At 38.9% G+C, this 23,526-nt stretch overlaps 1 protein-coding gene across 1 annotated transcript; it reads left to right on the top strand.

Moving 5' to 3' along the window:
- Positions 1-1,308: 1,308 nt before the first annotated feature.
- chaf1a (chromatin assembly factor 1, subunit A (p150)) lies at positions 1,309-22,289 on the top strand. The gene is made up of 16 exons (XM_038295314.1): positions 1,309-1,622; positions 2,613-2,660; positions 4,547-5,172; positions 5,285-5,353; positions 8,902-9,146; positions 9,229-9,310; positions 9,405-9,473; positions 16,334-16,551; positions 17,513-17,681; positions 18,495-18,575; positions 20,094-20,192; positions 20,367-20,616; positions 20,797-20,953; positions 21,030-21,348; positions 21,431-21,515; positions 21,595-22,289. The coding sequence occupies exons 1-16, from the start codon at positions 1,559-1,561 to the stop codon at positions 21,705-21,707; spliced, it is 2,694 nt and encodes an 897-aa protein (XP_038151242.1). The 5' UTR covers positions 1,309-1,558; the 3' UTR covers positions 21,708-22,289.
- The last annotated feature ends 1,237 nt before the right edge of the window (positions 22,290-23,526 follow it).

The following is a 23,526-nucleotide window of genomic DNA, read 5'->3' as shown; positions in this document are numbered from 1 at the left end:
TCATGCGCTTCCACCGTTAGGAGCTTCAAAAGAACTACAATTCCCACCGCGCACCTGAACGGTAAACGGAAATCGCGTGACTTCAACGCGATAACGGCCCTCTCCCTCCACCCAGTCCAAGAAATGTAAACAGCTTTATGATCAGCTTGGAATTTTTCAAATGTTTAAGTGACTGAAAAAATAAATCAATAAAACAATTGGCATATTTTGTCATTGGGTAAGTCAGAACTTTCTGTCAATAGTACGGAAGAGGATTAGGTACACAGAAAAAATAAAAAAGGTTAACTGATTTTAAAATTTTATTTCAGTATAGGATGAGAAAAAAAAAATCAGAATTCGGACTTCTTTATCAGAATTCATACTTTTTCTCCCAATTGTGTCTTTAATCTCAGAATTTTAACTTTAATCTCAGAATCCTGACTTTATTCTCAGAATTCTGACTTTTTTCTCCCAATTCTGACGTTTTTTCTCCCAATTCTGTCTTTAATCTCAGAATTCTGACTTTTTTCTCCCAATTCTGTCTTTAATCTCAGAATTTTGTCTTTAATATCAGAAATCCTCACTTTAATCTCAGAATTCTGACTTTTTTCTCCCAATTCTGTCTTTAATCTCAGAATTTTGTCTTTAATCTCAGAATCCTGACTTTAATCTCAGAATTCTGACTTTTTTCTCCCAATTCTGTCTTTAATCTCAGAATTTTGTCTTTAATCTCAGAATCCTGACTTTAATCTCAGTATTCTGATTTTGTCTCCCAATCCTGTCTTTAATCTCAGAATTTTGTCTTTGATCTCATATCCTAACTTAAATATTAGAATTCTGACTTTTTTTCTCCCATTCCTGTCTTTAATCTCAGAATTTTTACCTTAATCTTGGTAAAAAGATTAGCGCGAACCTTGCCTCTCACAGTATGGCGGACTCGCGGAACCAGTGACGTCATACAGCCAAGCTCCGCGCCCAATCATAAAGCACGACACATCCGTCAGAAGAATGCGCTTCCTTTGTAAGACATGTGACATGTTTGGGTTCTAGTTACTGTTGCTCAGTAAGATGTGCATGTCATATATGTAATTTAAACCTCCCGGTTCACCCAATGAAGTCTAGGGGATTATAATGTATTATCTTCATAAAAAAAGACTGAAATCCTCAATAGCATTAAGCAGTGCTTCACGTACAGTTAAACATTTGTCAACTTTCGAGCGCTCGCTCTAGCAAACGTGTCAGGCAGGTGAACAAATCCAACCTACCCTGGAAGAGCCACGAAACGATATCGACCAATCAGCAAAGGCTATTGAAAGAAGGAACCGACTCCCGCCAATTCCGACTTGGGAGCGCGAGGCAGTCAGCGGGGTGAACAGAGGGAGTGCAGGATATGCGGAAAGACTCCTAGTTATGATTATGTGAATTAAAGTAGAGTTACATGACGTGTAAATAGAAACAAATATATCAGTTCGCTCGTTGGGGTGGTAATTTCCAGTGTTTACTTTATTTTTGCTTATGTGTTAAATTTGTTTAGCCGCACAACATTGCGACCGAAAGAGGCCCCGGTTTAGTAGTTGGGATGTTGGCCGCGGAAAACGCATCTGTGGACGGACATTTGGCAGCATCAACCCCCCACAGAAGAGGTAATTACTTGTCTAAAAAAGTTCAACATTGTTAAAGCTTGTAATACAAATGTTAACAAATGGGCCAGCAGTGAAGCAAATACTTATAACTACGATGTATCAGTCGAACAATGTAACTAAAGCTGTTTTTATTAGTGTGTATCGCATTGTTGGGATTTTTTTCAAGAGTTCCAGTAACCGACATCCTTACGCCTTTCTTAGTTCTCATAAAATGGTTGTTTGGCTCAGAAATCTCTTACTGACTTCAAAGTATTTGAGTTATAAACTGACTTGAAAACGTATTTGTAAGGACAGAAACATTGAAACGAAGTTACTTTGTTCAGTTGTCTTGTTTTCAGTTTGTTTTCTATATTATTAGTTAATCATGATAAAGTTTTTAGTTGCGTAGCGAATTAGTTGTCTAGTGTCATTAAATTAGCAGGCGAAGCTAGCCATGTAGCATGGCTGTGAGGCTAGTGGTTCGGATGGAAGCTGTTCTCATAACTGAGCTGTCCTCATAACTGAGCTGTCAGGCCTCCTCTCTGGATTTAGCTTTATATCCATGTCTGGTTGCTGTTGGATAACATGTTACTGGCGTGTTGTGCGGGTTTTCTGAAGGATAATCACCCATTACCTGATGACATGGAGGTGCTGCAGCCTCTGCAGACTGGATCCGGTTGGGCCTCTAGACCAGAATGATAAACAGGTTGGCGGGATTGTGAACATCCAACCTGTTGTTGTGCTGTTAGCACACACATGCTGCACGTTGTTATGACTTATAAATGCATCATCATACAGTATCAGGTGTCAATCTTTACATTTCTAATCTGCTGGCTGTGCATTAGCCATTCAGTTAACAGAATATATCACTGTGATCCATTCACCTACATCATTGTCATTAATATTCCCAAAGCTTCATTACTGCTCTTTTTTACACATCTGTTTCAAACAAAACATATTTGCAGATTTGGTCAATTCATTTCTAATCTGTTAATTTTCTTTATTTTTCAGGCATGGATTGCAAATCGAGTAACAATGCCAACAAGAAACTTATTCAAGGTAAAACCTGGCTTTAGTTGTTCTGCTGTTTTAATTTCGTAGACAAACTGAATGATCAAGAAAATTCAAAATGTTTGAAAAAAAAAAAGCTAAATAGTTACATTAAAGGAATAGTACACCCAAAACATGATTAGCCTTCATTTTCTACTCACCCCCATGCTGAACAAAACTCTGGAGTACTTTTTTGATATCTCAAATGCATCTGGAGATCTGGGAGGCTTCTTGCTGTCTGCTGACATTCAAATAATGGAGGTCTATGGTGACCGAGACAGAAAGGTCCATAAAAGTCCACAAAAACGTGTCAATATTCCTCCATACTGCTCGTCCAATGTAATCCAAGTGTCCTGAGTGGGTAGCATCCAGAATTTACTCGAAACGAAGTGATTTAGAACGTTTTAGAGCATAAACAGTAGTGTATAGGATTTCCTAATAGCGCCCCCATGCGCGCTCACGATTCTACGGAAGCCGGCAGACCAAACCGGAAGAAAGTGCGCATTCAGCGTCTGCTCTGCCGATAATGCAAGCGTAGAAGAAGAAATGTGCTGTTTACCTGTGCAAAGAAAGAAAAATGTCTGAGGACTTCAGTGTTGAGGAAGAGCATGAGTTCTTTGCCGAGCTGAATGCGCTGGTTTGGTCTGCCGGCTTCCGTAGAATCGTGAGCGCGCATGGGGGCGCTATTAGGAAATCCTATACACTACTGTTTAGGCTCTAAAACATTCTAAATCACTTCGTTTCGAGTAAATTCTGGATGCTACCCACTCAGGACACTTGGATTACATTGGACGAGCAGTATGGAGGAATATTGACACGTTTTTGTGGACTTTTATGGACCTTTCTGTCTCGGGCGCCATAGACCTCCATTATTTGAATGTCAGCAGACAGCAAGAAGCCTCCCAGATCTCCAGATGCATTTGAGATATCAAAAAAGTACTCCAGAGTGTTGTTCAGCATGGGGGTGAGTAGAAAATGAAGGCTAATCATGTTTTGGGTGTACTATTCCTTTAAGTTAAAAACACAGCTTGGATTTACTGCCTTCCCAATTATTCAAACCTTGATTATTGTCTAGAGCGGCAGTTTTATGGTTAATCAGCTACATTAGTCATTAATTGAACAGAAAATCAGCCAAGCTCACTCTTTTTGTGACTCTCATTTATACTTTTTTTTTTTTTTTTACTGCAGATTGATTGTATCATCCAAGAAAGAAATGTAAATGTTAAAACATTTTTATTAGAACCACTAGAAAAACTTTCTGTATCTTAATCTGTTAACATCTGAACAAATTTTAGAGATTAATTTTATATCACAATATAAAAAATCCTCTTTAATAATGTAGCAAATAGTTATCTTTATTGTTATTATGATTATTATGATTTTCAGTTAAAGGTTCTGCTCTTTAGTCCATCAATGTGAAGTATGTGGAAACTGTCACCAATCTATCACTGTTAAACATATAGATGGTATATTAATGAGTTTTCCAATCTTGTACATGTTTTCTGTTTTCTGCTTTTCCTGTCTGAATAGAATGTTTCACATCATCAAAATAACTTTTTTGTTTGATACAAACAAATATCTAGATAAACATAACATGCAGTGTCAGAATGACATTTAATTTCTTAAGTTAATAAAATACTTTTCAAACCAATTTTTGTTTTTCTTCTAAGCTAATCTGCTTTCTGCTCATCACGAATATATGATGGCAGGTGTTTTCCTCTAAGGTTTAAGACAGTTAAAGATTTACAGCGGACCACTTTTTTTAAATGTTGTTTTTTAATTTAGTTTTTAAGTAAAATATTATTCAGAAGGATGAACAGATTAAGCTGAGGGGATAATTAAACAGGTGGAGATCATTGCACTTTTATGTGACTTTCTGTTTTCCTGTTTTCCAGCTCGTCTCCCATTCAAGCGCCTGAACACTGAACCGAAAGAGAACCAGCCTCCCAAACGTCCGTGTACTCATGCCTGCCCCGGATCCAAAGCCCCAGACACACAGGACGAGAACGAGTCTTCTCCTCTCTCCGAACGCAGCGGCCCGCCTTTAGTGAATGGCCGCGGCCCGCTTGACGGCTTCCTGAAGCGCAGGTGTTCTGCTTCCTCTGCGTCCTCGGACAATAAAGTGGTCATCGATCTGACCGAGGACGACAACTCCTCTCCTGTAAAGAGCGCAGGTTCTCCTGCTCCAGCCTCTTCTCGTCCCACAGCGAAAAAAAAGGATCAGCACAAAGACAGAAAAAGCGGCTCCGGCCAATGCAAAAACGTTATTGACTCTCCTAAAGCACAAACTGCAGACTGTGTTGTGATTACCAGCGATGAAGCGGAAGAAGAACAAGAGGATCAGCCCACCTCCATCTCTCAGCTGGATACTTCTCAGGATTCAGACAGCGAGCCAGAGGAGCAGAGCAAGTCGGGAAATGTTTCCAGTTTGGGAAATAAGTCGACACAGTCGCCGTCATCGGCCAGCTCCATGTCTGACAGCTCACCAGAAAACACCAAGACTGATGTCTCTGCGTCTAAAGTATGTACCCGCATGTGTGCTGCTTTTTTTGCTTGTCTGAATTATGACTCGACTGATCGAGTACTTCTACGTTTTGACGTATATGTCCCTTGAAATATTATTTCTGTTACAGGAGCCAAAGACCCCGAACACCCCTCAGATACCAGCAGATCAGAGAAAGATCAAGAGACGCTCACTAAAGGTTAGATATTTGATGTTTAGCTCACACTGGGAGAACTGGGTAAGGTGGCTGCCAAATGATTTAGTAATCAATCAATTGTTAAATGCAGTATACAGCCTCTAAAACACAAAATTAATTGAAATAAAAAACAGTAGAAATGGTGATATATATTTATTTGTTAATAAAGTAATTGTAGTTATAATATTCTACAAATATTTCATCCAAGTAGCTGGTTCCAATATTGTTCATACTGGTATTTAATTTTTCTTGTTTGATTTCTCAAGGAGCTGGAAAACTTCCTGCTTTTTCGTGAAGTTTGGGTTCAGGCAGCAAGCAGACTTTATTGTGTATTTTTAGAGTTGTAGATTTTGCATATTTTTCTCCTAAATGTGTGTTTTGCTTTCTTATTGATTTGCTGCATTTTCTTTTATATTTGCATGTTTATACTCTCGTAAATGTGGGTGTTTCTACTCATAAATTTGCCACTTTAAACTCAAAAGGGAATTCCTTTTCTGAAAGCCGTAATTCGTCGTCGAATAGAAGTGAATGTGAGTCAGTAAAGAGTCTAATTTGTGGATCGGTGTCTTTCAGCTGCTAGAAAAGAGGATAATATTAAGAACTTGGGGGAGTTCTCTAAGGAACGGTGTTACTTAAAACAGTTACTAATTACTTTTCCCAAAGAGTAACTCAGTTGCTGAGTAACTGATTTTGTAACCCAGTTATTGTAACTAAGCAGTTACTTTTTTAAATCGACAATCTCAATGAATTTCTAGGATTTTTTTATTTATCTGACCTTTCAGGGCTCGATGTTAACTAGGGATGCACGATATTGGGATTTTGGCCGATATCCGATATGTCGATATTTTAAAACTCATGTAGCCGATAACCGATATCGATACCGATGTTAAAGCTGGACAAAAATAAGTAGTCATTGAAAATAGCAGTTTTGTTATCCATTTTTAACACTTTGAAAAATAATAATTTATTAAAATATATTTTCATATGCTGATATCAAATTGATTTTTAAAAACACGGTATCGATCTATTTTACTTTCAAAATCTTGTGAAGTTTTATCGTTCTGTTACAAACTCTCGTGATATTTTGCAAATTCTTGTGAGATTTTGTTAGTAAAATAGATCGATACGGCGTCAATATATCAACATATAAAAATATGGCAAAGTTTCGTGAATTTTCGGGGGATTTCGTAGCATAACGATGACATATAGCAATATTTCATTAGTAAAAGAGATTGATATGGTGTTTTTAAATGGCAATATATCAGCATATGAAGACATTGTGATATTTTCATGTATCAATATTTTTTCCCTTGTCTTTAGAAGTTTTTAAGTCTAAAAAAGAAGTTTTTGAGGAAGAAGAAGTATTTTTTTTTTTTTTTTTTAGACTTTAGAAACTCAGAAGCTGATCAATTATCGGGTTAAATATCGGTGGGGTGGCCGATGTCCGATATTCAGTTTTAAGGCCGATACCGATAGGGGGCCGATTTTATCGTGCATCCCTAATGTTAACCATCGCCCGATTCTCACGGCAGAAGTAGTTTTTATTGTTGGGAGAACAAATTTCGCAAAAAAAATTATTTATCACTCAAAATTACTTTAAAATCACCGGCATTCGATGAAAACGATCCAGAAGCGTTGCCGGCGCCATTTTTGTTGTTTTGTTCACATTCTCGCGTGATTTGAAAAAGACGCGTGATTTGAAAAAGCTGGTTGATTTTCCGCCAGGTGCCGTGGTTTTTGTCCACCTAGCGGTAATTTTGATGTAGTTAGCAAAACGACAAACAAGCTAGAAAGCGCTATTGTACCTGCGTTTCTGTATCATTTCGTTCGCATAATCACTCAGAAATCACCTACATTCAAAGAAAACAACCAAAAAGTGTTGTTTTAAGTTTTTAACCTGTCATGATTTTTTTTTGTCTTTTTTTTTTTTGTAGATTTTTAACATTACAATTAATATTTTTCCAAGCACACAACAGTTTAAAGCAAAGTTTAGTTTGAAAAGAATATGCAGGAAGGATTGAAAAGCATGTTAACACGGTAATGTAGGCTTGAGTTCATTATCTGACGCATGCAGATACACACCAGGAACCTGGAAACCTAAAAAATACTGAATTACAAAAAACATTTAAAAAACAAACATGTTTCATTGATATATATAAAAAAATGAATATTAGGAACTATATTTATCACACATTATACTGGGCAAGTAAAAATTGTTTCTGGGCAAATTAAATGTGAAAGTCACTTGCCCAAAGGGCAAGTGGTAAAAATCCTTAACCTCAACCCCTGACTTTCAGTTGAACTGGGAATGTAATTATTGAATATAGAATATTGAATAACAAATTATGTAATTAAATAAAGAAAATGACTAGAAATCTGAAGATATACTGGAATTCACCATTCTGCTTTGTGTGTGGCCCAAGACACTCAATTACAAAATATTTATGTAAATGTGATTATTAATTTTTAACATTTTTATATTAAAGGAACATTAAAGCAAATTAGACCCTTTTGCACATGAAGAAGTTTATTTGGCTAAAAAATATAAGAGAAACACTAAAAATGCTTTGCAGTGATGGTGAGACGATGTAATGTAAAAAGCAAATCACAGGAACGTTTTATATTTTGATTTTAGAAAATCTTCGCAGTTTAGAAATTTAGGTATAACTGTCTCTGCAGCAGAGCTGAAACAATTAATCATGATTAATTAGGGTTACTGAAGTAATCGGCAACTAATATTAATGTTTAATTGGAGTATAGAGCGTTTAGGTGACAGAGCAACCTACCTTTATCAAGAATTACACCAAAATTGTGAAAAATATGTTAACAGTTTGCATTTAAGATGGAAAAACTTTTTTATCTGTCAATATTCTATATTTTCACCTGCTTTAATTTAATAAAAAGTCTTCTTTTAGAACCTTTGGCTATCTTGATTATTAAACAATTAATCGATAAGCAAAATAGTCTGCAGAGATGCCATTGCCTCGCTTCCTTCCTCTCTGTGATCAACCATTATATGCTGAACATCCGCCCACTCTACGCCCCCTCAGCCAATCATTTTCCTGTATCTTAGTTTTTGCTTGGCCTCTGCACTGAAAGATCTCTGCAACCAAGAAAGTACCAGTTTGATTTGTCAAGTTCAAACAATGTGCTGCGTTAGATTACAAGTAAGGTAACTGCCTTATTAACATTTGAAAAGTAATTAGTAAATTACTCTGTTACTGAAAAAACAACCCTGTTCAACACTTGTTATGGCCTTACTTCCAATGGACTGAATTTTCAGTCAGGTTTTAACTCAGTTAGCAGAACCTGGAAGAGCTTAGAAACATTACAAATATTATTTTATTTGTTTAAAATTGGGATATGTATTGAATTTTAAAAGCTCAGCTATATAAACTCCATTTTTTTTATTGTACATCCTAGTTGCTCTGAACATTCAGTATTTGATAATTGGTGGCAGATACAGTCTCCCATTGTAAAAATTGTCCAAACAAATAAAAAAAAAAGAAATGTTTTTCTTCTATTATTTGAAGTGTCGTGTCTGATTACAGAGTTTACAAGAGCAAGAAGAAAGGCTGAGGCTGCGACAGGAGAAGGAACGGCAGAAAGAAGAAGCCAAAGCTGCAAAGGAAAAGAAGAAAGAAGAGGCTCGAAAGCTCCGAGAGGAGAAAGAAAAGGAAAAAAGGGAGAAGAAAGAAAAAGAGGAGAGAGAAAAACGAGAGAAAAGGGAAAAAGAAGAGAAGGAAAAGGCAGAGAGGTTAAAAGCAAAAGAGGAGCTGCGGAAATCAAAGATGGAGTGAGTCCAGAAACTTATCGGTCCTGTATATCCTCGATGGTGTTGATCAGAAACTGGATGTGACATTATTCCTCCACTTCAGGGCAAAGCTTGAGGAGAAACGCAAGAAAGAGGAAGAGAAGCGGGTGAAGGAAGAAGAGAAAAGGATGAAAGAAGAGAAGGATGTAGGTGTTTTGTAGAAGCTTGTATTTAGGTGATGTAGAAGTGATTTAAAAAGGCTGAAAGTTTAACGTTTGGACTGTTTGATTCTGGTTACAGCGGCTGAAAGCTGAGAAGGCAGAAATAACCCGCTTTCTACAGAAACCAAAAATCCAGCAGGCGCCGAAGGTCAGTAGGTCTCCTTTATCTATAGCCTGTTTTGTTTTTATACATTTATTTGTATTTTAATGCTTCCTTCAGTTTCAGGAGTTGATTATATTCCTCAATATTTGGTAGAATGACCTTCAAACAGTCTGAGGTCTGGGGTTTCCCTCCATAAGTTTATCCCAGCGGTTTGCTGCCAGAACTGCTGTAACAAAGTCAGGGTTTCCAGCCGTATTCAGATCAGCGCATTGTGATGGCGTCTGAAACCTACCAGGACTTTGGTGTCCTAAAGCCGCTAATCTGATTGGTTGATTCCTCTATATCAGGGTTTGGCAACCCAAACTGTTCAAAGGGCCATATTGGACCAAAAAAACCCCGCAAAAATTGAAAAGTCTTTTATAAGACTTGTACGGCAAACAGGCTCTAAGTGTATTAGCCCATATATATATATATATATATATATATATATATATATATATATATATATATATATATATATATATATATATATTATATACACTTGTTTACGCATATACATACATATAGCTACAAAGACATACACATATATTTACACACATCCACATTTATCCAAGGGGGAGGTACAGAGTTTGCCATAATATACGTGATAGAGAGGGCACTTATCAAGACAGTAACAGGTGGTTATTGTGTACGTTTTTGTAAATACATTTTCAGTGTGGGCCAAGGTCCAGACATTTCGGAATCTGGTTGATTGTCAAGGATTATGGCGGCCTGTTCCATAGCAACCAATTCCAAAAAGTCTTTGTTCCAATTCTGTACATCAAAACTAGGGCTGCAACTAACAATTATTTTAAAAATCGATGAATCGGCCGATTATTTTTTCGATTAATCGATGAATCGGACAAAATAATTTTTTATATTAACCTCTTTATTCCAAAATAAACATTTTAGACAGAACAAACAAGCACACAAGTACAGGTTGCTCATTAACTGTACTGGTGCAATATGAAAAATAAATGTTTGTGTTAAAACTACGCAAACTTACATGAGAAATGTAGCTGTACATTCCCAAAATATAGGCTACTTTGTTTCATAAAGCGCAAAAGAAGACATTTTTGTTTTTAAAAGCCCCTAAGGGGTTCAAACAATACCCCCCCATTTCAACAAATGAGTTTTTTTTAGACTAGAAGAGTTCTGCCTTTTAAGACAGAAAAGTATAGCAGTTAAAGTTGCTACTTGAGAAAATACTGAACCATAGAGATAAAAATAGCCCTGTGATTCAAATTATAAATTGTATTTGGAATAAAAATAAGAGAACTAGGGGTGCTAAAAAACACATCCTCCAAAGACAGATATTTACATGGGAATGTGGCATATAATTAATTGACATATCACTTCACTTCCATAAAATACAGGATCTTCTTTACCGTATTTTCACGACCATAAGGCGCACCGTACTAAAAGGCGCAGTCTCAGTTATGTGTGCCATTACTGTATTTAACACACACATAAGGCGTACCGGACTATAGGGCGCGTTTTTTATATGCAGGTACATGTCCTCTACTACGTTTAAATAGCTCTACTGCGTATTTAAAAATACAGCGGGGGCAAAACTAAGTATGATTGTGCTTTATTCATGTATTAATCAAACATGCAAGCTGGCCGTGAGACAGACACATTGCAGATGACAGAGCGCTTTGATCACTCCTAAATTAACTTAAAATCCTGAAACCTGCCGACGGAATATGTTCGCTTTTATTACCGGTATCCTGGTGCCTGCAGTTAAAATTATTTAGATGAAAAACACCTGCCAGCCGCCGCGGTGAACCCAGAGGCTACCCGGCCCAGAGGCTGCTGTTGAAGGAATTTCTACTGTCAGCGCACCGCTGGTATGTGGGGGTCTGAGCGCCTCCGACAGAAATAGTATTGGCAGGATAATAATCTGGATGAACTGACTGCAATGATTACCGTATTTTCACGACCATAAGGCGCACCGTACTAAAAGGCGCAGTCTTAGTTATGTGTGCCATTTCTGTATTTAACACACACATAAGGCGCACCGGACTATAGGGCGCGGGTTTTATATACCGGTACATGTCCTCTAATACCTTTAAAAACCTCTACTGCGTATTTAAAAATACAGCGGGGGCAAAACTAAGTATGATTGTGCTTTATTCATGTATTTATTACAAAGTATTAATCAAACCTGGGAGCTGGCCGTGAGACAGACACATTGCAGATGACACAGCGCTGTGATCACTCATAAATTAACTTAAAATCCTGAAACCTGCCGACGGAATATGTTCGCTTTTATTACCTGTATCCTGGTGCCTGCAGTTTAAATTATTTAGATGAAAAACACCTGCCAGCCGCCGCAGTGAACCCGGAGGCGACCAGGCCCAGAGGCTGCTGTTGAAGGGATTTCTACTGTCGGTGTACCGCTGGTATGTGGGGGTCTGAGCGGCTCCGACAGAAATAGTATAGGCACGATGATAATCTGGATGAACTGACTGCAATTATTAAGTTTTCAGGTGGACTTTCTCACTTAAAAACATATTAATACTACTTTATTCCCACTGATAACAGCAAATATAGCTGCAAGATTCAGATTATTTAGATGAAAAAACACCTGCCAGCCACCGCGGTAAAACCGGAGGAGACCCTGCCCAGAGGCTACTGTTGAATTAAGTTTTCAGGTAGAAAAATAAAGCGGGAGCAAAACTGAGTATGATTGTGCTTTATTCATGTATTTATTACAAAGTATTAATCAAACCCATCAAAGTCATCATCCTCTGTTTCTGAATTAAACAGCTGCGCTAAATCAAACATGCCAATTTCCCCTTCTTCGCTGTCAGTCACTTTCCATGCCGGGCGGCTTCTCAGGAATAATGCCGGCTTTTGCGAAAGCTTGAACAACAGAGCCAGCAGACACGTTAGTCCAAGCATCAACAATCCATCCGCTAAAGGTGGCGTAACTTGCCCGGCGCTGCCTTCCACTTATCGTGAAACTGTGGTCTCCGTCTGTCATCCATCGCTCCCACGCCGCTCGCAGCCTTACTTTGAACGGCCGGTTCACACCGATGTCGAGCAGTTGAAGCTCCTTTGTCAGACTCCTGGGATAACAGCGTTCATTTGATTCATCTTTTTTTTCACATCAGCTGTGAGATGGGCACGCATGGAGTCACAGATTAACAGCGATGGTGATGTGTGGAAAAAAACACCTGTTCTCCTCACATACACCTGCCTCAGCCACGCTTTCATCATCTCCTCATCCATCCAGCCCTTTCATTTGCCTTAATATCATATGTCATCAGAGCGATGTGTCTGTCTCGCTGTCAGCTCCCAGATCAGCTTCTCTGATTTGTTGATGCGGTGCTTCCAGCAGCAAAACTTCAATTTTTCCATCTCGAGCAGCAGCAGCGCGTTGGCAGATGCTTAAACGCTCCCGACGCGCAGCGCCTGCTGCTCAAAACGCGCTGCGGGACCTTTTGCTGCGCCTATACGCGCGTCAACTAGGGCTGCAACAACGAATCGATAAAATCGATAAAAATCGACTTTTAAAAGCGTTGGCAACGAATTTCATCATCGATTAGTTGTGTCGCGCGATTATTGCGTCATCCGCCGCGCCGTCATCACTGCCTCTCGACTGAAAGAGGAAGAAAAAAAAAAAGGCAGAGCGAGTCAGCGCCGCAGGTGCAGTGTTGCCAACTCAGCGACTTTTCAGACCCCTCCAGCGACTATTTTTTTAAAAAGCGTTCTAGCGACAAATCTGGCGACTTTTTTCGGTGTCACTGGCGGCTTTTGGAGACTCTTACATGAAAGCATGTATCGTTCCTACTCTGCCGTGGGGCGCCTCCCCCACCCCCACCGCGTTTTCCCGCAGGAGTCCCTCTCAGCGCTGCAGTCAGCCTCAGCGTCCAGACTGCAAATGAAGCGCGCATGCACCGGGATTGACGGCGCAAATTGATCACAATAATTAAAATAGCCTGCGCTTTGTAAAGCGAAAAAAGTGATAACATGCAACTTTTTTCAAAAGAAATTAACATGGCACGGAAGCACCATGTTTGTTTGGTTTTAAAGTGGGGAAACGTAACGTTAGTTTCTCAGGTAGCTCATCTGATGCTTTCCTTACCGTGTTAGTAGGTTACAGACAGGGATAAGGTTGGCTACTTATTTTACCTTTAATTTCATTTGAATTAGCTTAAGCAGCGTTTATATTTTCTTTATAAATAAATTAACTTGCAAATTATGAGGGCAAGGCTTTTAAAGTTTAAATCTTCTGGCAAAGTTAAAGTAAAGAAGATCCTGCAATTTATGGAAGTAAAGCAGAATAAAATCCAGCAAGATCAGTAATATGTCAATTAATTATCTGCCACATTCCCATGTAAATATCTGTCTTTGGAGGATGTGTTTTTTAGCACCCCTAGTTCTCTTATTTTTATTCCAAATACAATTTATAATTTGAATCACAGGGCTATTTTTATCTCTATGATTCAGTATTTTCTCAAGCAGCAACTTTAACTGCTATACTTTCCTGTCCTAAAAGGCAGAACTCTTCTAGTCTAAAAAAACTAATTTGTTGAAATGGGGGGGGCTATTGTTTGAACCCCTTAGGGGCTTTTAAAAACAAAAATGTCTTTTTTTGCGCTTTATGAAACAAAGTACCCTATATTTTGTGGAAGTAGAGCTACATTTCTCATGTAAGTTTGCGTAGTTTTAACACAAACATTTATTTTTCATATTGCACCAGTACAGTTAACGAGCAACCTGTACTTGTGTGCTTGTTTGTTCTGTCTAAAATGTTTATTTTGGAATAAAGAGGTTAATATAAAAAATATTTTTTGTCCGATTCATCGATTAATCGAAAAAATAATCGTCCGATTCATCGATTTTTAAAATAATCGTTAGTTGCAGCCCTAGCGTCAACCATTGACTTTGCTGCACCTGCTGGGTCTGGTTCACACTGATGTCGAGCGGTTGAATAACAGCGAGCACAGCTTAATTTGTTTCACCATGTTTTTCACATCAGCTGTGAGATGGGCACACATGGAGTCACAGATAAACATCGATGGTGATGAGTGGAAAAAAAACACCTGGTCTCCTTACATTCACCTCCCTCAGCCACTCTTTCATCATCTCCTCAATGAGGTGGTCTCAAAAGTCCGCAGTTACAACACACATAGGGCGCACCGCACATTTTGAGGGAAAAAAAAGACGTTTATGTGCGCCTTATAGTCGTGAAAATACGGTACTTTATCTTTGCCAGAAGATTTAAACTTTAAAAGCCTTGCCCTCATAATTTGCAAGTTAATTTATTTATAAAGTAAATATAAACGCTGCTTAAGCTAATTCAAATGAAATTAAAAGTAAAATAAGTAGCCAACCTTATCACTGTCTGTAACCTACTAACAAGGTAAGGAAAGCATCAGATGAGCTACCTGAGAAACTAACGTTACGTTTCCCCACTTTAAAACAAAACAAACATGGTTACTCATCTTCACTGCCATCAAAGGCTCCAACGTGTTTCCTTTTCAGGTGCTGCATCATAACAGTGGTGCTTCCGTGCCATGTTAATTTGTTTTTACAAAAGTTGCATGTTGTGACTTTGTTCGCTTTACAAAGCGCAGGCTGTCTGCGAATTGAGACACAGCTTGCGTTTGCGGCATCTGTCATTAGAACAGTTGACGTTACTGCCTTTTGAAAACAGCCTTTGCTCACCAGCGGCGCTGGCTCGCTCTGCCGTATTTTTTTTTCTTCCCCCGTTTCAATCGAGTGGCAGTGATGACGACGATGGCGGCTAATGACGCATTAATCGCGCGACATAACTAATCAATGATGAAATTCGTTGCCAACGCTTTTAAAAGTCGATTTTTATCGATTGTATCGATTCGTTGTTGCAGCCCTAATCAAAACAATTATAGTTCTTTTCCTTCCAGTTCAGCATTATTATACGTTTGGCTGTTAAAAAGCCCAGTGATATGATATAGTCCATATTCTTTGATGTAGAGTCTTTAGTCTTTATTCCAAGTAGACAATCCAGGGGGCAAAGTGATATTTCCTTATCTAGTATATAAGACAATGTGTCTGTTATATTCCTCCAGAATGTCTCGACATTAGGGCACTTCCAAAGCATATGCAGTAGCAAACCTACCAGGACTTTGTTGTCCTAAAGCCACTAATCTGATTGGTTGATTCCTCTATATCAGGGTTTGGCAACCCAAACTGTTCAAAGAGCCACATTGGACCAAAAAAGCATTAAAAGCTGTCTGGAGCCGCAAAAATGTAAAAGTTTTTTATAACCCTTGTACGACAAACAGGCTCTAAGTGTATTTGCCCACTATAAAAAATGACTATGTGGGCTTAAATATATAATGAGCGTTCATTATTAAATATTATCCTGTAGTAAATGTCACATCATGTGATTACTCTGCTGTACCATATTCAGTGCTTTGAGTTTAAATTCGGTTCCAATATTAATGTATTAGGTTTTGCTGTGTTGATGAAATCATAGAAACACACTAAAGATACCAGTTATTTTTATTTTGAAGATTTTGGGGGAAAATGGAAGAAAGTTTGGCGCTATAAAAGGTTAAACTTCTGAACTTGGAGGGTCATAAATGATTTATCTTCATTATTCTGTTACCAAATCAAAACAGTTTAGTTGATCACAACTGATCTAAAATGGATTTGAATGATTTTATTGTCAGAAGAAAAAGGATAAAGGCATTCCTTTGGAAATCTTTTTTTTTTTTTCTCTCTTTTAAACTATGTTGTTGATGCACCTTTTATCAAAGTCCCTTTAATGCAGCTTCTACCTTATCTTGAAGTGGGTTAAGCTAAATCTACACCCTGTCGATCTGTTCTTATTTAAGCTTCCATCTGTTTTTGTCTCCTTATCATTTCAGACTCTCGCTGCTGCGTGTGGGAAGTTTGCTCCGTTTGAAATTAAAGAAAACATGTCCCTGGCGCCTCTGTGTCGGGTTCAGTGTGAGGACTCGGTTCTGGAGGAGCTGGACCGGTGTTTGGTGAACCCGGCTGAAAACGCGAACGCACTGAAAGATTGGATCGGACAGAAACCCAGGTGGTCGGGGCCCACTCAGCGCAGACATGCTGACCCACAGGGGTGAGACTGGAAACACTAACCTGCCTAGGGCGCTGACATAGAAACCAGATTTACTGTTTGGTTCTAAGGATCTATTAAGATTCAGAAACAAAAGGGAAGAAGAACCATTAAAACCCAAAATCAAACCAACAGCTTCTGCTGCTGTGGTTAATAAGTAAAACCTCATTTCTTTGCATTATTGTCTCTGAGGAAACAGGAAAACTGGCTTTTTTTTCTTTTTGGTAAATTAAATGGCTTAATGTATAAATAAATGTCTTTCCTCAGGCTATTTTGGACAATATATTCTCAAGCACCTTAAAAAAGAAATGGAGATCTACATTAAAATAAAATTACAAGAATAAATAAAAATAAAAGCAACAAACAACGTTTAAAACATTGATGCAAATAAAGACTCTTTTGGAGCTTTCTGGTGGACTTAGATGATCATGTTTTAGTGGTTGAATGACTTAAGGCGATGTTCCATATAAGCATCAAGGAAATATGAATATTGAGTGTATTTAGTTCAGATTATTTTAATGTCACTTTTCACATCATTTCTTTTGTTTTTTTATAATTATTTTAATTATGCATGTGGAATGTAGAGAAAGTCCGTCCACCCCCCCCCCCCCCCCCCACCTGCACATGCTGTGTGCGATGTTGTTTACTAATGTATGGGACATAAATAAAAGCTTTGACATGTATTACGATCAGCCAACAAGGCACCATGTTTTGTAACCAAATTTGCCAGCTGTTGGTACGCTTCTTGGCCTCTGTAACAATGAACATGGTTGAATAACTCTTAGCAAAGTGCATCGCACAAACCCTGCAGGATGAGGATAGATATGAATAGATGTTAAAATCCTGCCATTTTCTGACTTGATATGACTTGAAGCTCATTTCCCCCCAAAAAACAACTTTTTAAACCACTTTTCTGCTTCATTAGGAACCAACCTGTACGTTCTGTCTTAATCTGTTCCTTCAGGGACTGCATAGCCATGGAAGTGTCAAAACCAGATGGTATACCGGACCGAAAACGCTACGGACCAATGAAGCTACTGCAGTTCCATGAGAACTACCGTCCAGCATACTGGGGCACCTGGAGTAAGAAGAGCTCTCATATTTCTCCACGCTGCCCCCTCAGGCAGGACAAGGTAAAGCTGCTCAGCTGAGGCTTCTTAAAGGGATAGTTCAGTATTTTTGACATGAATCTGTATGGCATCCCCATCACCAGTGGCATGCAATCACACTGACTTACCCCTGGCAGCGTCCTGTGAGCAGAGTTATCGTCCAGCTTTGGTCAAGCCGAAAGTAGTCCGGCAGGTTTGCTAGAGCCAGCGAAATAAAACGTTTCTCTTCCCAAAACATTGTGTTCAAAAGAGCGATATTTTTGCATCCCAAAAACGTTGTAGTGGAAAAAGTCACACGTCGTTATCACTTGGTCCTATTTTCTCTCTGTTCGTATCAGTGCGCGCCGTCATTCAGACAGCGAGCTCAACAACAGCCAGATGCTTGTCTCCCTCCGCCTAGCTCCTAGCTGGGCGGAGGGAGACATGCATCTGGCTGTTGTCAGGTTAGTAGGCCCTAGCTGTCTGAATGACGGCGCGCACTGATACGAACAGAGAGAAAATAGGACCAAGTGATAACGACATGTGACTTTTTCCACTACAACGTTTTTGGGATGCAAAAATATCGCTCTTTTGAACACATAATGTTTTGGGAAGAGAAACGTTTTATTTCGCTGGCTCTAGCAAACCTGCCGGACTACTTTCGGCTTGACCAAAGCTGGACGATAACTCTGCTCACAGGACGCTGCCAGGGGTAAGTCAGTGTGATTGCATGCCACTGGTGATGGGGATGCCATACAGATTCATGTCAAAAATACCGAACTATCCCTTTAAACATCAGGCCTAAATTTTAAGCTATATTGAGTTAAAGATAATATTTGAGAACTGTCCTCTTCACAGAATTTATTGGACTATGAGGTGGACAGTGATGAAGAATGGGAGGAAGAGGAACCAGGAGAGTCCTTGTCTCACAGTGAAGGGGTAGGTCTCGACAGATGATGCTGATTAGTAGTTTGACATCACATTATCATCTTGCATTTTTAATTTGTCTAAGACTGAGGTCACCAGACTCCATATTGATGCTCCCTAGTTACTACCGGTCGGATTGTAAACAATACGTAACCTACAGCATCGAACAACAATGATTTTCTTATATTTTCTTATACACTTGTTTTATTGCATTAGTAGATTAATGTAATTTATGGTTAAGAAAATTGGCAGATCAAATTGCATATTAAGTATGAAGTGAATTAATCATGTAATACAACGTATTATGCAAAACCATCAAAATGATAATGGAGAATAATAATACTATACTTGGTTATTAACAATATATACTAAAAAAAAAAAAAAAAAAATTTAAATTTATCTTTTAAAGTTGTGGTGGCCTAGTTGTTAGGGCATTGTGCTCAGAGTTCGAGCCCCACTCCCACAGACTGCCACACTGGGTGTCTGAGCAAAGACCCTTAACCTCAAACTGCTCCCTGAGTGCCGCACAATGGCAGCCCAAGGGGATGGGTTAAATGCAGAGCTGATTTTGTTGCTCTGTACTTGTGACAGTGTAATGACAATAAAAGCTAAAAAAAAAAAATATATATATATATATATCAGATTTTGATTATTATTTTTTTTTTATATGTTATGACCCTGTTAGCTCATCCACTGACTGTAAAATCACTGACTGAAATATCTTCCAAGAGCCAGAAAACTGCTTGTTGTTGCAAAATGCTGCACATCTCACCATCGTTTATGGAGCGACTCCATGAGATTGAGGAGTAGCAATATGGCGGCAAGTGACTTCAGGTTTTAAGCCAATCGGATATCCAGAGAATAACTAGATCAGTATTTCTGTAAAAGTTTTGACGGAATGACTATGACCTGGATGACTGAGAATCTTCATCAGCAACTAGATCAGTAGATTACAGTAGCTGTTCGTTAGCATCTTCGGGAGAACTGGGGGAATATTACTAGAGCTGGTTTTGTTATACAGCTTTTTGTTCATGGTGTTTCAAATTTACTCTTTCCTTAAAATTTGAAAATTAGGAGCTTGATGGTTTTTTCTGTTTGCATATTTATATAATCATTGTTTCCATAGAATAAAAGGCTTCAGTAAAATGCATAAATATTTCTAGCTGTTGTTGTTAAGCTGGAACAGGTTTGGCTGCATTCGACTCCCTGATCTTCAGTTTTACTCCTCAGACTAAAGATAGGCCACAGTGCTGTTTTTGTTTTACTGTCGGCTTTAAAGGAAAGGAAGGAGGGTTATTTATCTCCAGCAGATCTTCGAATACGTCTCTGCTAAACTATCTAAATGTTGATGCTAATAATCTACAGCTACACTTGATGCTTGAAACCAGCTCTTCGCTTTTTACCGCCTCAACTTAATTCATTCAGGATGTTTGCTTCCTCATGTTGAAAACTGGTCTTCAATTAATAAAATTCAAGATGTAAAATAATTTCTATAACCCCACAACAACTAAAGAAATACTTTATTTACAGGAGGAGGAAGAGGAAGGGGGTGAGGATGATGACGACGACGATGGCTTCTTTGTTCCTCATGGCTATCTCTCAGATGATGAGGGAGCGCTGGAGGAAGAGGTAGGATTAAAGCTTCCTCTCTGGGTTTTTGTTTCAGGGATTTAGGGTTCTTGTCTTTAGTTCAATGGAATCCAACTATGTTCAGGTTTTAACTTAAGGACAAGATTTGCATGGAAATGTTTTAAAATCAGGAGAAAATTATAGAAACCTGAAACATACCAACTGTTTTTTCAGGAAGGTGGAGACCTAGAAAAGCAAAAGCTGCGTCAGAAACTGAAAGCCAGGGAGTGGGACGAACTGATGTCCAGCAAGAAGAAGATGAAGGTGCTGGAGGCCGTGGTGAGAGGCTGCGTCTGGGAGGAGGAGGGACTCGCTCAGGATTCCTTCCAGCCTTATGCTGTGTGTCTGATTGAACCTTTGCCCACTGTGGACAACAGCCCTACAGCTGAAGAGCTGCGGCAGAAAGGACAACGAGAAGAGCAGCGTAAGTCACACACTTTTACTGAATGATCTGTGGAAAGAGGAGCAGAAGTCGGATAACCGTTAATCTGCTGGTTTGGTTCCCATTAGGTTGGTTTTTCCCAACATCGTGTTCAGTAAAATGTTTAGCCTTCATCATCACCAACTTCTTTATAACCTTTTAATAACATGAATCCTCCCTCAGTGCTGGGCCAGCTGCTCCCACTGCTGCACGGAAATCTCAACAGCAGTAAGGTGATCATCACTGAGTTTCAGGAGTTTCGCCGTCAGCAGAGGTCCTCATCATCGTCCCCCTCTAAGCTGTCCAACCCTCAGAGCCCCCCAGAAAATATTCCATCCAGGTGAGGCAGAGTCTCATTAAGTAAAAGCATCTTAACCGCCTATTTTCTGTGCGTTAACGTCAAACCTGTCCATCAGAATGCATCTGAAGCGCTTGATCAAGAGCAACGCTGTTTACGAGAAGCGCTCCACCTACAAGCGCTGCTGCTGGTACGTGCACGCAGATGTCCTGTCACGCTTCGGACAGGAAGCTCTTCCAGTTCCGTGCAAGTGGACCTACCTCACCACCGGAGCTCGGGAGGATTCCCGTGAAGACCCCCAGGCCGCCACCGGCTCCCAGGGAAACTCGCCCACTACGCCTCAAACCGCCGCTGCCCACTCAGCCTCCAACAAGAGGAAGAGCGCCGGCAGCATGTCAATCACCAGGTTTATGAAGCGATGCAACGATCCTGAGCAGGTAAGACCTTCGATCAGCTCCGGCTGCATTTTTAGGTTCCTGCTGGCACCTTAAAATAAAACCGTCTGTTGACATCCGTTAGGCTGAAGCTGTGGAGGCGGACGGCTTCCAGGCGGACACTGAGGAAGATTATGATGACGACTGTGTTATCATCTCCCATGTTAGCGGTGAGTTACTTGAGAGAACCAGAAACAAATGCAAACTCTTTGGTTTTAAACCAGATCATCAATCTTGATTTGAATGCAGATCCTAAGAAAAAGATCCCCTCCAGTGAGAAAGACTGTCCGATGGAGGTGAGCCCCTCTGAAAGCGCTGCTGTTCCTGTGGTCAACGCTGCTCCTGCTCTCTCTACAGCCTGAGGAAAGGACAGGATGCTTTTCTCTCATCCACTTTCCCTTCATGGCTCCTTATTCTGCATCCAAAAAGAACTCAAGTCTTCAACAGACATGATGCGCCACAGCAGGCGGTGCTGGGCTCTTTCCCTACAAGCCGTGGCAGAAGATTACAGAATAAAAGCTAAGGAATGGGAAAAGAATCAAAGCAACTTAGAGTGTTATTACTAACGCTTCTGCTCAGTTAGAACCAGGGGAGAAATTCATTTCATAAGAAGTATTCAAATAATTAAGAACATCTATACTTGCGGTTTTTGAAAGTCAATAACAAACCTGTGTGGTTTGGTTTTTTCTTTTTTTTGTTTTTCTTTTTTGGTCTAAGTGTAAATAGTTCAGAATTCCTCATAAATTAGTGCTGGAAAACAAAACTGAGTCCATCTGTACATTGTGATCTTCCTGGTTTCACTCAAGCTGCGTTTATTGAAATAGAGGAGATGTCTGTACCTGTACAGTTAGTTACATTGTTGGTGTTTTATAAATATGTATTTTTTCTCAAGAATACTTGAACAGGTTAATTTCATTAAACATAAATAAAAGTACTGCACCTTTTTTTTTTTTTTTTTCCTTTTTTTTGTGTGAATTTTTTTATATATACATACACAGGATGGTTATTCCTGATTCAAAAGATGAAGCTTCCTGGATCGAAAGTGAAACGTCTTCAAACTTGGAAACAAAGTCCAGTGGATTGTTTTTTTTTATTTATATTTTTACTTTTTTGGAATCACTATGACCTGGATGACAGAATCTTCACCAGCAAGATGAAGCTTAATGTTTCTGTGACGCAGTGAATTAGACAAATTGGGATCTTCAGTCATTTTTGGATTTGATCTTCAAGCATCTTTTTGTTCAAAGTGGAAAAATATGCCAAAACCCAGGGCTCCATTCTACTCTGTTAATCTTAAACTTTTTAAAATTATAGATATTCATGGTTATATTCAGAACTGCTCTTTTTTGGTTTAAAAAAAAAGTCATTTTTATTTGAATAAAATTCATTATCCACAAAATTTTTCATAGGTTAGCAAATATAGTTCAGCTGCAACAAACGGTTAAGGAAATAAAGGTTTTAAACTAAAGCTAATGGAGCCAATACAAAAATTATATCTTCATGATAAAAGCTGACAAAAGCCAGCAGATGACCCTAAATCACTCAAAACTTCTCCAGTCTGTCTCTGGAATTAAGAACTGGTTTCTAATCTAATCTTTAACGAGAACTTTGGACCCCTGAGCTAAAGTCCACTCCTTTATCTCCTTAGCCGAGGTAAATGGCTCTGATCAGTTTCTAATTTAACGTCTGCAGCTATTCCTGTTTATTGCAAATCTTTTTCTTTCCATAGATTTCCTGGGGTTAATTGCTGCACACGTAAATCTGTGCAGCTTTGCAATCAAAAAGCTGCTTGGATGTGATATTTGACTTCATTCATTTAGATGTATCTAAGTATCTTGCAGAGAAATCGGATATTTGAAGGGACTGTTGCCCGTTTAATCTGAAATCAGCTCTAGATCCTAAACAGGATCCTTGAACTCGCTAAGCTTGGTGGAAACATTGCCATCCTTTCAAAATAAAGGCCTTAATCTCAATATGAAGCAATGCATTATAAGTAGCATTAGCTTTTATACTGCATGCTTTGAATAACCAGTTTATTGTGTAAAACATGCTTAAGTTATGTCAAGATTTTTTATTTCATTAGCAGTAAATGGCAAATTGAATAGGAATATGTATTTTACTGCAAATTAGTTTCACTTTAACTGAATTAAAAAAAAAAACTCAGTGATCTTATAAAGATAG

The sequence above is a fragment of the Cyprinodon tularosa genome, unplaced genomic scaffold (genome assembly GCF_016077235.1).
Source record: "Cyprinodon tularosa strain WSP-4 unplaced genomic scaffold, ASM1607723v1 ctg353, whole genome shotgun sequence".
NCBI lineage: Eukaryota > Metazoa > Chordata > Actinopteri > Cyprinodontiformes > Cyprinodontidae > Cyprinodon > Cyprinodon tularosa.
Note: the sequence above shows the minus strand (reverse complement) of the source record. Positions and strands in the feature narration are given on the sequence as shown.

Bases quoted from the DNA above. Each gene is read 5' to 3' on its own strand.
- chaf1a (XM_038295314.1), top strand. From the start codon at position 1,559: ATGTTGGCCGCGGAAAACGCATCTGTGGACGGACATTTGGCAGCATCA. The intron at 9,474-16,333 runs GTCAGTAGGTCT...TTATCATTTCAG, and splicing joins AAATCCAGCAGGCGCCGAAG to ACTCTCGCTGCTGCGTGTGG. The intron at 20,617-20,796 runs GTAAGTCACACA...ATCCTCCCTCAG, and splicing joins AGGACAACGAGAAGAGCAGC to TGCTGGGCCAGCTGCTCCCA.